Source organism: Mytilus galloprovincialis, chromosome 2 (assembly GCF_965363235.1).
Source record: "Mytilus galloprovincialis chromosome 2, xbMytGall1.hap1.1, whole genome shotgun sequence".
NCBI classification, from domain to species: domain Eukaryota; kingdom Metazoa; phylum Mollusca; class Bivalvia; order Mytilida; family Mytilidae; genus Mytilus; species Mytilus galloprovincialis.
This window is the reverse complement of record NC_134839.1, coordinates 16,314,244-16,327,948: the sequence shown is the minus strand read 5'-3', so window position 1 is coordinate 16,327,948 and position 13,705 is coordinate 16,314,244. Positions and strand designations below refer to the sequence as shown.

The following is a 13,705-nucleotide window of genomic DNA, read 5'->3' as shown; positions in this document are numbered from 1 at the left end:
ATATGCCAAAACCATGAGTTCTCAACCCTTTTATTGGCTACCATTTGCGTTATTTACCCTTATCTGTTTACAGTCGTCGCGTAAACTATTTTTATAATATTTATAATTGGAAATTTCCTTTCGTTCTAAAAATAGATCCCTGCATCAAGTAGCTGAAATGGGTCCCTGTTAGAGTTTTCTGTTGCTCAAAGGGTACACGTGTTTTTGAAAAAATTTCGATCTTCTCTGCGTTTATCCAATTAGCGTGTGTCATGTTAAACTGGTCCGCCGTTCTATCTATAGCTTCGCACCGAAGTCAGTGTAGCGATAAGTGAACACAACAGAGGTCCAGTTTAGAGTCATGTAGTCATATTTTTTTCGCATTGCTCGGGATTTATCAAAACATACATTGAAATTAAAACGAAAGTGAATGTCCGGTAAAAATATTGAATAGAAGCATGTTTTCTGCTTCTTTTGAAAAGCTGAGGGAAAGTTATGATGATAACAAGACTCAGCCAGTGTTTTTAGGAAGCGTCCATCGAACACACGGGCGTGTGTGCGTACCTTAACGAGAACATTGCTAATAAAAACAGGGTTTCCTCAAAAACGAAATCAGTTGGAAAAAGTGAAAGGCCAAATCAATTATGACATGATAAAGCATCAGAAACCAAAAGTTCTAATAAAAGACAACTAAACCCAGATTTGTGAAAATTGGAATAAAACAAAACCATTCAAGTATAATTAGAGTTTATATACTATTTTTTTTCTTCATTTTACTGTTAATTAATGAATACACACACAGGCACTGGTCTCAGAATTTATTATATAGAGGTATAAGACGAGTGCCTGTGAATACACATATCCGTTTTTTTACAGTTTATATGAGAAAATACAAAACTGGCAGAAGGTTTGAAACGGAACACAAATTAAACCTACAATTGCTCCTCAGTGAATAAACCAAATAAAACAGCTAGCAAATAACCCTAACCCTAAACCAAATAAAACAGCTAAACAAAGAAAGAAACATATTTAAGATGAAAAAAATCTGGGGTTGCTATTGCCTAAATATTCAATATTGTGTGGATGAAAAACCCAATACATTAAGGAGCTTGGTGGTGAAAAACCCAATTTGATATTAACATGAGGGGTGAATTGGAATTGATCATGCAATTAAAAAACTTTATCACTCAATTATATTTGAAAATGGTGGGTTAAAAACCCAATTTGTGAATTCTTATCTGGAGCTCTGCATTGATTATTTATCACAAGGTATTCCTATACACTGGGTCGTGCTATGCATGTGGTTTATTTACGAATAGTAAAATTATGAGGCAGGTGAAAAGGAAAAATTGACCTAACTACGCAGCAATGCTCAGCAATATACAGTACAGTAAATTTGATTGCTGTTCTAATGTTTTTATCTTATTATGAAATATCCATTAAATGTTTGTTATCATCATTAAGTGCTATAGTTTTAAGCAAGTTAAGATCAGTGGTTCAAAGGGAGACACATATATTATTATATTGATAAGGTTATACAAACATCTTCAATCATGCTGTATTTATGAATATCTATTTTAATCTTTTTCATTCATCAACACATGCGCTAGTACTTGCTAGTACATAAAGAAAGAAAGTAAAAAAAACAGAATATAGATATGTGGTATGATTGCGAATGAGACAACTATCCATATAGACAAAAGGTCAAAAATGTGATCAAATACAGGTGACTGGACGAACCTCAGCAAGCAAAACCTATATACTGCATAAAGTAAGCTGTTAAATTTGGATTTAAAACAGGCTCTTTGGCCCATATGATATCTTCTTGATGATACCTGTGAAAAATCACATACATGTCTAGATTATTTTGTATAATAAATGAAATATATATCAAAAATAGCTTTAGTCTTTCTAAACATATATCTAATGATTTATTACACTTTAAATGATATACCTAAAATCTGAAAGCATTGGGCATACATTGTAAAAAGATCAATATGTATATTTATACCCCCGCTTTAAAAAAGGGGGGGTATACTGTTTTACCTCTGTCTGTCAGTCCGTCCGTCCGTCAGTCAGTCAGTCCGTCAGTCAGTCCGTCCCATGAAACTTTCGTCACATTTTTCTCAGGAACTACACATCCACCCTTTCTGTAATTTGGTATCAACATTTATATATGTCAGCCATACCGTGTGATGCGTTTTCAGATTCATCACTTGACAACTTCCTGTTTACCGAACACTTGTCTGATTTTACACATGATAGCCAAGTTGAAAATTTTCGTCACATTTTTCTCAGGAACTACAATACAAGGATTTCTGAAATTTGGTTTCAGGATTTATATAAGTCAGCTATACCGTGTGATGCCTTTTCAGATTCATCACTCGACAACTTCCTGTTTACCGAACACTTGCATATTTTTACACTATTAATATTATCCACTTGCGGCGGGGGTATCATCAGTGAGCAGTAGCTCGCAGTTTCACTTGTTTGTTTCTAGGTATAGGCAGAAATAATGACATATTACCAATCGTGAGGTCTATATCCTTACTTTAAAATACATGTAGTGACAAATTTAAATCTTAAGATTTTATGCTTGGGATATCAAGATTATTAATTTTCTGTTGTGTAGGAAACAATAGATATAGGAAGATGTGGTGTGAGTGCCAATGAGACAACTCTCCATCCAAATAACAATTTATAAAAATAAACCATTATATGTCAATGTACAGCCTTCAACAAGGAGCCTTGGCTCACACCGAACAAAAAGCTATAGAGGGTCCCAAAATTACTAGTGTAAAACCATTAAAACAGGAAAACCAACAGTTTTATGTATGGCTTTTAACATGGGTTTTTTCAAATCAAAATTTGTCTGGTATGTTTTTTTTATCAAATCAAAAACACACATGTTGCAGACAAGTTTGCACATATTGATTCTTTTGTATTAAAATCTGATAAAATGCAGAATATTTTTGTTTGTTTTTATTTATAATTATGTTCTTCATTTTGAGATCAATTATTGATCTAACCAGGTCTATCAGATTATTGATCTAACCAGGTCTATCAGATAATTGATCTAACCAGGTCTATCAGATAATTGATCTAACCAGGTCTATCAGATAATTGATCTAACCAGGTCTATCAGATAATTGATCTAACCAGGTCTATCAGATAATTGATCTAACCAGGTCTATCAGATAATTGATCTAACCAGGTCTATCAGATAATTGATCTAACCAGGTCTATCAGATAATTGATCTAACCAGGTCTATCAGATTATTGATCTAACCAGGTCTATCAGATAATTGATCTAACCAGGTCTATCAGATAATTGATCTAACCAGGTCTATCAGATAATTGATCTAACCAGGTCTATCAGACAAATGCTTCTGCAAGCTTCTATTGTATGCTTGGTTTATATTTGAATGCAAAGTAATGCATAATAATAGTTATTGTTTTCATTGCATCACAAATTGTCAAATGTATGACTTAATCATGTTTATGTTATTATTGTGCAAACATGTTTTATATTTAATAATAAAATGTTGACTTTTAAATCTGAATTAAATTTATCTAAAACACTATTTTGATTTTATTTGATGACTTTAAGGTGTGTGAAACATATTTGGTTTATAAGCAGCCAACCTTGAATTTTTTTTTAGTTTCATATGGAAAAAGAAAAAATAATATATTATTGCTCATCCAATTCATTAATGATTAGGAGGGGAATGAATATGGTGCTGACTTTCTAAAAACTCTAGTTGTTGTATGTTATTGAATAAAATGATTTTTTATTTAATAATATAAAAAAAAAAAAGTCTTTGGAAAAAAAAAACCACTTTCACCCACACAAAAGATAAATTGTTGGTGCCATGTACTTACCTGGTCAGAGCTACATGTTTTTCAATATTTCATGCTTCGAATCCATTAAGCATGTAGCTTCTTTTTACAATCATTTTTGAAAGCATGTTTGTCATAGAGCAAGTTGGTGGTTTGAACCCTGGCAAGGTCAAACCAAAGACTTGATAATTGGTATTTGCAGCCTCTCCAATAATCATACAACATTGTAGAGGAACAGAAAAGACTGCTTGACTCTGAATCAGAATAATGTGTCTGGTAACATGTCTACAGACTTTTATCTTGTTAACTAGCATGTTCAAAATCCAGCACAGCGTGAAAGTTTAGTACAAAGAAGAGTAAATATTTATATCACATTATCATGGTCTCCTGAATATGCACTAACTTTGCCACTGGATGTTATCTTAGTACAATGTACTCCTCTGAATGATTTAAGGCTGTACCATGTCTGTCGGGCCTGGATCGTCTGACCTTTCTAACTTCATTGTCATGTTTCATTGTTTAATGTTTAGTTTTCATAATTAGGTTTTGTTTCTTAGATACTACATGTATTTGTAATAGGTCAACTATATTTGGGATATAGAATTATAATTTTAAGGGGTACATGTCAGCCTGATTTTCATGGTTTATTGGTCATTGTTTAGCTTAGATTAGGTAGTTTTTAAGATATCAACTATATTTTGGATATGGAATTATAATTTCAAGGTGTACATGTCATGTCAGTCTGATTTTCATGGTTTATTGGTCAATGTTTAGCTTAGATTTGGTAGTTTCTCAGATATCAACTATATTTTGGATATGGAATTATAATTTCAAGGTGTACATGTCATGTCAGTCTGATTTTCATGGTTTATTGGTCAATGTTTATTTTAGATTAGGTAGTTTCTCAGATATCAACTATATTTGGGATATGGAATGATTGTAAGGTGTACAAGCTAAGCAATTCACCATAGAGCAAGTAGGTGCACTCCTATTTGAGATTTCATCTCCTCATATGCCATCTGAATATAAAAAATTGGTAGAAAGTAGGAATGAAACCTTGAACAGCACATCAATTCCCCCCAATATCAAGAATGACAATGTAGAGATTGTGTGATTGACAGGTATTTGACGCTCCAGCAACAACTGATGCAGATCTAAAATTTGAGACAAAGAAATGCTATTCCAGCGCTAGTGTAAACTACTAGCATAAAGCTTAATATTTTAGAAGGAAGGAGGACTGGCAATTTCTTGTTTTGTACACATATCGCTTAGGTTCTACAGTTTGGCATATATATATAAACAGATTAGGAGATATGATGTGTTAGCCAATGAGACAACTATAATCCAGATACCAATGGAAAAGGATGTAAACCACTATCTGTAAGTGTATAGCTTTTAACAATGAGCGAAACCCAAAATATAAAGATACATTCAAATGGCAGGAAATAAATGTAAAACAATTTGAAAGACTTAAAAAAAAAAAGGAGCATGATGTATGCTTAAAACAACAAACAAAGGACAGCAGTAAACAACTGAGTTAGTCTCCTGACTAACATGTCCGTTGGCCTTTACTCATTTTCATGGTTCCTCATAAAAGTTTAAAACTAATGGGCTAAATTTAAACAAACTTTGCTACAATCGTCTCCAGGACCTAGCCTGTCAACCAACATGCATGACATGGCTAAAAATCGAATTTAGGGATAAAAAGTTTTCTCCATTATCTTAAAAACAGCTATATATCAAACTTTAGAAACATGTCAAAATTTTTTATTCATTTCAATCACTTTGAAAAAAGTAATATGCAATAGAATGTTTACTCCAAAGAAATAAATGGAGGTGGCACATATTTGTTGTTGAGAAGTTGTTCAGTAAAATCATAAAAGTCATCATGGATTTATATTTTATTGTTTGTACATTTCAATAGATAAGACATACATTGTGAAATGAGAAATAAAATAAATATCACAGTCAGTGTAAATGTTTTTCAATCTCTCCACGTAAGAAAATTCATTTCTTGATACCATAAAATTGTATGATTGTGATATATCACATGACTTAGGCAACCAATAGAATTCTTTGTTTTATTGTTCATTATGACAAATTTAAGTTGATTCTGTTGTTGATCCTGTCTTTTCTTCCTCAATGGTGTCTAGCTTTGGATCAGTTTTCTCTCCTGGAAATAGAAAAAATATCATAAAAATCAATTTTATTGCCAGATGCACATTTAAACAATTAATGTCTCTTCAGTGATGCTCAAGGCCATACATACTGTGGACTCATTATTATTTGTTGCATACCAATTTTTTGTTGATTTCTTGGGTAAAGGTGAACCCTGAATTTAAATGTTTGAAGAAACACAAATTGCCTATGTTAAAATAGACTTTTACAAAAATCGTGAAATCAAGTATCCATGAAAACACAGTAAATAAAGTCAACGCCAGGCAAGATTCAGTAAATATAACCAACGCCAGGCAAGGTACAGTAAATATAACCAACGCCAGGCAAGGGATTAGAGCTTTCCATGAGGATTGAAGTTATATTCATAATTAAAAATAATTCCCAAATTTTGGTCATTTATCAAAGGAGAAGGGGCATTAAGGCCTGGTTGCGGCCCAAGAAAATAAAATTTTTAATAACTTTTTCAAATTGGCACATAATGTTTAGAAATGCATAGGATCAAGAAAAATCAATGAAAAACATTAAGATTTTTATGTGATGACGTCAAAATTACGTCATAATATGTATTTTTTTGACAAAAACGATGAAAAAGACAGAATTTATGCAGTTTTCTATCTTTATTTGTGTTGTGGAAACATCGTGCGCAGCCAAGAAACAACAAAATAATTTAACAGATGCTTTATTATAACTATTAACAAAATATCACCAAATATAAAGTTGTTTCTTGGGTGCGTACATACTTTTTCAATCGAAAATATACTTAAAAATTTGACGAAAAACAAAGAAAATCACGAAATTTTACAAATTATGCAAATTAAGTCATGATTTGTTGCCATGGTAACTTGTTCGACGTCCAAAATTGTTTTGTTTTTCTGAATACCTTGTATCTTAGATATTTTACAGTAATTTAAAAATATGTATGATAACTTTTTAATTTACAGTAATTTTTGGGCCAAATAAGGGCCTTATTGGCCCTACTCCTTTTAACTGCAATATAGTTATTTACAGGTATTCTTTTTAATAAAATAATACCAATAAATAATACCACAACGGAGTAACATTATTTTCTCTATTACAAAATTTTATAGTTTCAAAAGACATATTTTAAACATCTATCATTAAATAATGGTAACAAACAACTACAAAATTCAAAATAACAGATTCCATGTTTGAAAACCAATATTAACCAAGTTCTGTAATTCATTTTTTTCAACCATCCTTTAAAAAGGTTTTCCACCACATACATGTATACATTTTAAATAAACTTTATTTCTCACACTGAATTATTTTTTTAGATAAACATTTATTTTCTTGACAACCACTATTGAATATTAACTTGTTTAAGTATGTGTATTAAGAAATTATAGTAAGTTAAGAACACCTTCTGGTTAAACACATCATGAAACATGCAGATAATTTTAACAACACCTTGTATTTACCTACCGCTTGGATTTAACATTGGTCGATCCTGTGAAACATAATTACTATAATTTATATTTGATTTGTTTAACATGAAAATGGTAAACAAACAGAATAATACATGCATTTTTGTCTTATTTACTCCTCAAAGCTGACCATTTCAGGATACAGGGGGAAATAAATTTAAATGAACATATATTTACCATTTTGAAATTCATTGCTTGAGTAGATAATATAACTTACACCTGCCATTAACAAGGTTTTACATAGACCTGTTCAAGAATTAAAAGCATGGAATGCAAATTTTTAAGACCCTAGAAAGCTGACCACCAATAAAAAACACTTTTTACTGGTACCTTAATTATAATTTTTACAAAAGTTAAAATAAAAAGCAACCACTATATTTAATTTTATCTTCCATGAATTTCTTTAGAAAATAAAAACAAAATATTTAAAGCTTTAAAGGAACACTCTTTGAAAGTTTCAGGGTTATATGTAAGTGTAATGGTAACCAATTCCCCTCCACCAGATAGGGGTAATATGTTAATTTAAAACATGTAATTTTCCATGTCATATAGTATGCCAATTCTCAAATTATCTAGCATAACTTGTGGACATGATTTGTGAGTCTACAGTAGATTCTTTCCGACTTTCGCTGAAACATTAAATGCCATATAATATTCTATAAATAATACCTTCAGAATCATCCTGTTTTTCTCCCTCACTACTTTCTGTCTTTTCTGACTTTTCCTGTTGTTCTTCTTCATCTTTAGGATCTATAATTGTCACTTTAGATTCTGTAGGAGGGGGAGTTGGAGGAGGAAATAAGACATCCTTCTCAGATTGAATATCCTATAAAACAGGGAAGATAATAAGATCCATTCATACATAATAGTGTTATATTGTAGATGGTTAGTGCACATACAGGCTTATTCTCTTTATCTACTAAGATTTTCAAATATACATGTTTCACAACTTGTCTAGACTTAGACCAATTTATTGCTTGACATCTGATATACAACATAATTATATAAAAACAAGAATATGTGGTATGATTGCCAATGAGAAAACTATCCACCTACAAAATGTAAGAGACATGTACATTGTATATATATTGACATCTCTGTAATGTTTATGATTGCATGATGACCTCGAGATGTGTTTTATTTGTATTTTAAGTCCTCTACCAGAAGTCGAAGGGGACCTGAGGTTTGCACTCCATCTGTTTGTAAAAAATTCACTCAAATAATCAGTTTTCCACATAACATAAAACACAGTTTAAGATGTATAATAATCTTTTCTATAAATGTTGTTTTTTTATTTATAAATCAGATGTAAAATAATTGCTCTACTGGTGATGTGTTTCATTTTTGAATAGCTAAGGTGGCAAAACTCAAATTAAAAAAAGTAAAGAATTGAATCAGACTGAATATCCTATAAAACAGGGGAGATAATTTTCAAATTTCTTTACCTGCAGTGTAGCACTTATTGCGGTCTTCATTTCTTCAGACAGCTCAATATCTTGCACAACATTCCAATATCCTTTAGAAACCATTGTGACAGGGAACGAGAATACCATGCCATCAGGAATATTATACCAACCTAATTGCATACATAAAATTGTTAATATTCAATACAATTACATACATTTTTCTTATATATATCTACATTTTCTTAATATATTTTCCAGCATTTTGCATTAGTTTTATATTTAATGATAAATCATATTCCTGTAATTCGTACACTGTCCCTTTCTTTTTCTTCTTAGTAAACCAGAAAGTATATACATATATGCAGTGCATTCATTTATATTTTGTGAGTTACTTCCCCTTATATACCAAAAGTTTAAATTTTGATTCAATCAATGTAAAAAAAATATAACAATAACTAAGATAAACAGAATACAATCAAACAAATTCAATATTTCCACAAACAAATTGCATTTTTTCATCAAATTTGCTAATTCCAGTAAAATTCTGTATGTAGTAATTTGGTGATGGATAGTTGTCATATTGACAATCATAATATATCTTTTTATCTTTATTTTAATCATATGCAGGAGTTTTAATACAAACCTTCAGAACAAACAGCCAGTGAGAACATTTGTCCAGCAGGAGACCCATTCCACCAATGTTCCAGCATACTAGTGATTGCACCACCAGCTGACATAGATGGTGTATGTTTAAGATTTTCTGTCATTTTTTCATGTCTTGTTTTGACCAGCTCAATGTAGTCTTTCTCCATCCAAGGTTTGTCCCATACCATTTCAGGAGCAGGGAGTGAAAAGCTTGGTGGTCCCCAGATGGCGCCATCATATCCATGGACACGACTTCTTGCTAAGTCCACATAATGTTCCCCATTCACATTCCCCCAAACTATCAAGTCAACAACACCACTTGTGTTGACCTTTAACCTTTCTGCAACAACAGCTTTTGCATTGTTTTCAATTCTTCTGGACAGGCCAACAAAATTTTGTCTTGGAACATTTGGAGCATTCTGAATCATCATATAAGTGTTCATATTGACCGGTCCATTTCCTGTCAGAAGAACTTTAACATTTTTTAAAGCTGCATCATTTATAACTTTGGCATAAGCACTAAAATGTGAAGAATTCCTTTTGATCCATGCTGACTTGTCTTCTTCTGGATTCTGTATGAGGTCGTCTAACAATACAATTGCACTACAATTCTTAAAAGCATCCTTAGTGTCTGAAGTTACAGAAACTTCTCTGAGTAAACCATGTGCAAGATCCTCTGCTTCCATTTTTAAACCTTCTAACTCTTCCAGTTTATCATTTGTATCTAGTAAATGAAGAGCTATTTCTGTATGTTTGCCAAATACATCTCCTTGACCAATTGAATTTATAATTGCATAACATACTGGACTTGTTGCACATGTGATACACACATGTATGGGACTGCTTCTGGCTTTAAATTCTGCTTCCTCTTTCACAATATCAATTTTATATTGTTTATTTTCTTTCGAAATCAAATTCATATCATTACTAACTTGATCTGATTGGATACCATAGTAACCAAATGCATATTCCTGAAATTCATTGGCTCCACCAATCAAAACACCTTTGCCACCTCGATCAACCAATTCCCTCCACACTATTGGTGACTTCATATGTTGCCATCCTCTTTCATTGCATGTATTTTTCAACCAATTCTAAAAACAATAATTAAATATAATACAGAAAATCAACAGTGTTAATGACCTTCCATATATACATGTATACAGCTATTTCAATCAATTCAGATGTCTGAAGTCATCTGGAGTGAATAGTGTTGACAATATTACAATCAGTCTGTATCAAAAATTTAAAAAAAATTCCAACTACTTTTCCCATGTAAAATACGAAATTTATTTTTCTGGTCAGTATAAAACATTTCTAGTCTTGGCATCAGACTTGTGGCTCACAGTGCAGATGTTCTTCTAACAAAAAATTATATTTCACATTTGCACAAGTTTTATACTTGAGTGCAATCTAACTACTTCTAGCGGTGTTTAACAACACATGAGGGTCTTATGCACTATCTGTATTTAATAGACACACAAAATGACATACAAAATCCAGCTCAAGCATACATAATTTAATTTAAGGTCAAAATTTAAAGTGGTGCAGAGTCAATAGGAATGCGTTTCATTTTCCTGTTCTGGTACTTAAAATCTTTAAATCTTAAAAAATTAAAGATAAAATTTGATAGAAATGCATTAAAAGTTAACAATTAAGGGGAACTATATCTGTAATTTGCTATCATTTTCACCAAAAGTTATCTTGGCTTGAGATTTCAAATTGCCAAGCAAGCAGAAAAATTTTAAGACCTATCATTTCTTAATCCGGATGAGAGAACATTTAAAATAAGATTGTTAAATCAGCAGGTTGTAAAATTCTTCTAAAATGTCTGATTCATTCAAAGACTGGTTTGTTTGAAAATCTTTGAATATACATGTACATGTAGGGTTCAAAGTTCATTACTTGGATTGGTGGAATATGTCAATGAATAATTTTGAATTTAATCACCAAAATGTTTTAGAACATGCAATGACATGTATGACATTACTTACAAATTTTTGTTTCTTATTTTTTTTTTAACTCAGTTGTTGTTGTTTGTTGGTGTGTTACATATATTTGTTTTTATTCCTTTTTTTGTACATTAATTGGGCTGTTAGTTTTCTTGTTTGAATTGTTCTACATTTTTAATTTCAGTGCCTTTTATAGCTGCTATAGATGTGGTATGAGTTTTGCTCTATGTTTGAGGCCATACGGTGACCTTTAGGTCTTAATTTCTGTGTCATTCTGTCTCTTGGGAAGAGTTGTCTCATTTAATTGGCAATCATGTTTAAACATATCTACTTTTTTAAACTATAGTAACTTGTACCAGATAGATTACAATGTCAGGGAAAATATGCTGGTTTTTAGATTTTAATAGTACATGTTTATGATTATGTTATTTAAATATAAAAAAATTCAGGTAGAATGTGTTGATGCAATAAATCAAGATATTGTGAAAAAATCTTTGTCTGGTGTACTGTACTGTCTGTACATGTACTTAAATTATAAATATTTACCTCCCAGTCATCAGGCTGTTGAACAATCTTGTGGAGTTGAAAATTTGGAAGATTTCTAGCAAGTTTATCTCCTAATAATTCTGCCCTTGCATAATAGGGACACTTAGATTTTCCTACCAAAAAAAAACGCAATAAACTAAATATAACATTGCTACTATTTGTACTGTCTAACTATTTTTTTTACCATGTTTACTTTGTTCAAATTCTGTTGGAAGCATAAATATCTTTTTCAGCAAGAAACAGCATTTGTCATGTTTGTTTTGAATTTGTGAGTTAAACTAATTTAGTAAAACATGCAAATTCTCTTATTAGTAGATCATGTATAAACCTTATCACTATTTGTCCACCATTACTGGATATCACAGGTTCCCGTAAAATTTTGATGTCATAAAACAAAATATCTGACGCCACAATGGAAAAATAATTGTCAAAAATTCAAGCGACTGGGTCAGCCGGGATTATCAATAAGGTGTATTGCCGGTGTCCGGTCGTTCAAGCCCAAAGTCAATCCAGCCTAAAGTCGATCCAATATGAAAGCTGATTGCCATGTGTTTTACCCCTAATACACCAATAATAAATATACAAGTCAACCAAATATCAATCTGCATGAACGATGCCACCAAAAAATCAGTTCTTTAACTGTGATCATGTAATAGCATTATAAGTGTGACAAAGGAATGGTATGGCACAGTGCACCAATTCAAAGGTGTTCTATTCAGTTTGTGGCATTGCAGACATAGTAATTTCTCTGTCAGACTAAGATTTTTGTTTTCCATCGGTTATTCACAATGTAGAGACCCTAGTAGTGTATTAAATCATATTATATTTATGTATTGGTAATTTCTACTGTCCTCAGAGAATACATCAACTTCTTTTACTCAAGTTTTACACTCCTACATAGGAGTCTACTCCCGTATTCGGAAGAAGAAGAAGAAGAAGAAGTGACTTGAAGTGGTTCCTGGACTTTCGGGTTAGTGTTGTTTTGTTTTAGTGTAATTTGGTCTGAGACCACAATTGTCGTCCCTTGATTTTCGTTGTTCACGAATATAGTCCCTAGTGTTGACAGTGGGTTACTTGCCATTAATTTTTATACCCCTTCCAAATTTATTTCTCCATGTTTAATGCCTCAAATTGCAAGTAGGGGTGTGAAATTACACTGTCAAAAAATTTGGGTCCAGAATTTTAAAGGAAAGTAGTGATTTGGTCCAGCTGAAAAAGGTTAAAAATTAGCACTTCGGAAGCTGTCAAAAGATTTCAAGACGCCCTAAACATAGAATTGTCCATATTTTGAGTTAGAGCCGATGAAGTTTTCTATAATTTTGATATAATTTGTCCCAACAGTAGTACAACGCACTGTAAAAATTTCTTTGAGAAAGCGCAGGTGGTATTTTTTTTTATTTTCATTTATGTTCTAAAAGAAATGCACTACGAAATAATTGTGTTCTCGGACCATTTATGACTAAAAAATGTAGTCCACATCTCTTCGCTAATGAATATCCACCTTTTCAATTGTTTTGCGACCTATTATTATATCTATTTTATTGATAAAATGAGTATTTATTTATTAACATTACCTGCAATTACGATCTTCGCCATCTTGTTTATGGTTGCCAGGTGATTCTTCGGAATTTTATTTGTTCGTCAATCTTTACGAAAAGAACCTACTTTCGGATTCATTCGGTTGTTTTGGACCTTTTCGTACGCTGACAAAGAA

General features: G+C 31.8%; 1 protein-coding gene and 1 long non-coding RNA gene across 2 annotated transcripts; one reads left to right on the top strand and one right to left on the bottom strand.

Moving 5' to 3' along the window:
* The first annotated feature begins 1,234 nt into the window (after window positions 1-1,234).
* LOC143063002 (uncharacterized) lies at window positions 1,235-3,563 on the top strand. The gene is made up of 2 exons (XR_012974910.1): window positions 1,235-3,011; window positions 3,350-3,563. It is a non-coding gene; the product is annotated as an uncharacterized LOC143063002 (long non-coding RNA).
* Window positions 3,564-5,705: 2,142 nt separating this feature from the next.
* LOC143063000 (putative malate dehydrogenase 1B) lies at window positions 5,706-13,705 on the bottom strand. The gene is made up of 6 exons (XM_076234879.1): window positions 13,566-13,705; window positions 11,992-12,104; window positions 9,492-10,587; window positions 8,888-9,018; window positions 8,112-8,268; window positions 5,706-5,992 (listed from the first exon to the last, which is right to left on the bottom strand). Exons 1-6 carry the CDS (start codon window positions 13,585-13,587, stop codon window positions 5,922-5,924), a joined length of 1,590 nt encoding a protein of 529 aa, XP_076090994.1. The 5' UTR covers window positions 13,588-13,705; the 3' UTR covers window positions 5,706-5,921.

What these genes read in the sequence shown, in the direction of transcription:
- LOC143063000 (XM_076234879.1), bottom strand. Translation starts at nt 13,587, where the DNA reads ATGGCGAAGATCGTAATTGCAG. An exon ending in CAATAAGTGCTACACTGCAG is followed by an intron (nt 8,269 to 8,887) that starts GTAAAGAAATTT and finishes CCTGTTTTATAG; the next exon opens with GATATTCAATCTGAGAAGGA. An exon ending in AAAACAGGATGATTCTGAAG is followed by an intron (nt 5,993 to 8,111) that starts GTATTATTTATA and finishes TTCTATTTCCAG; the next exon opens with GAGAGAAAACTGATCCAAAG.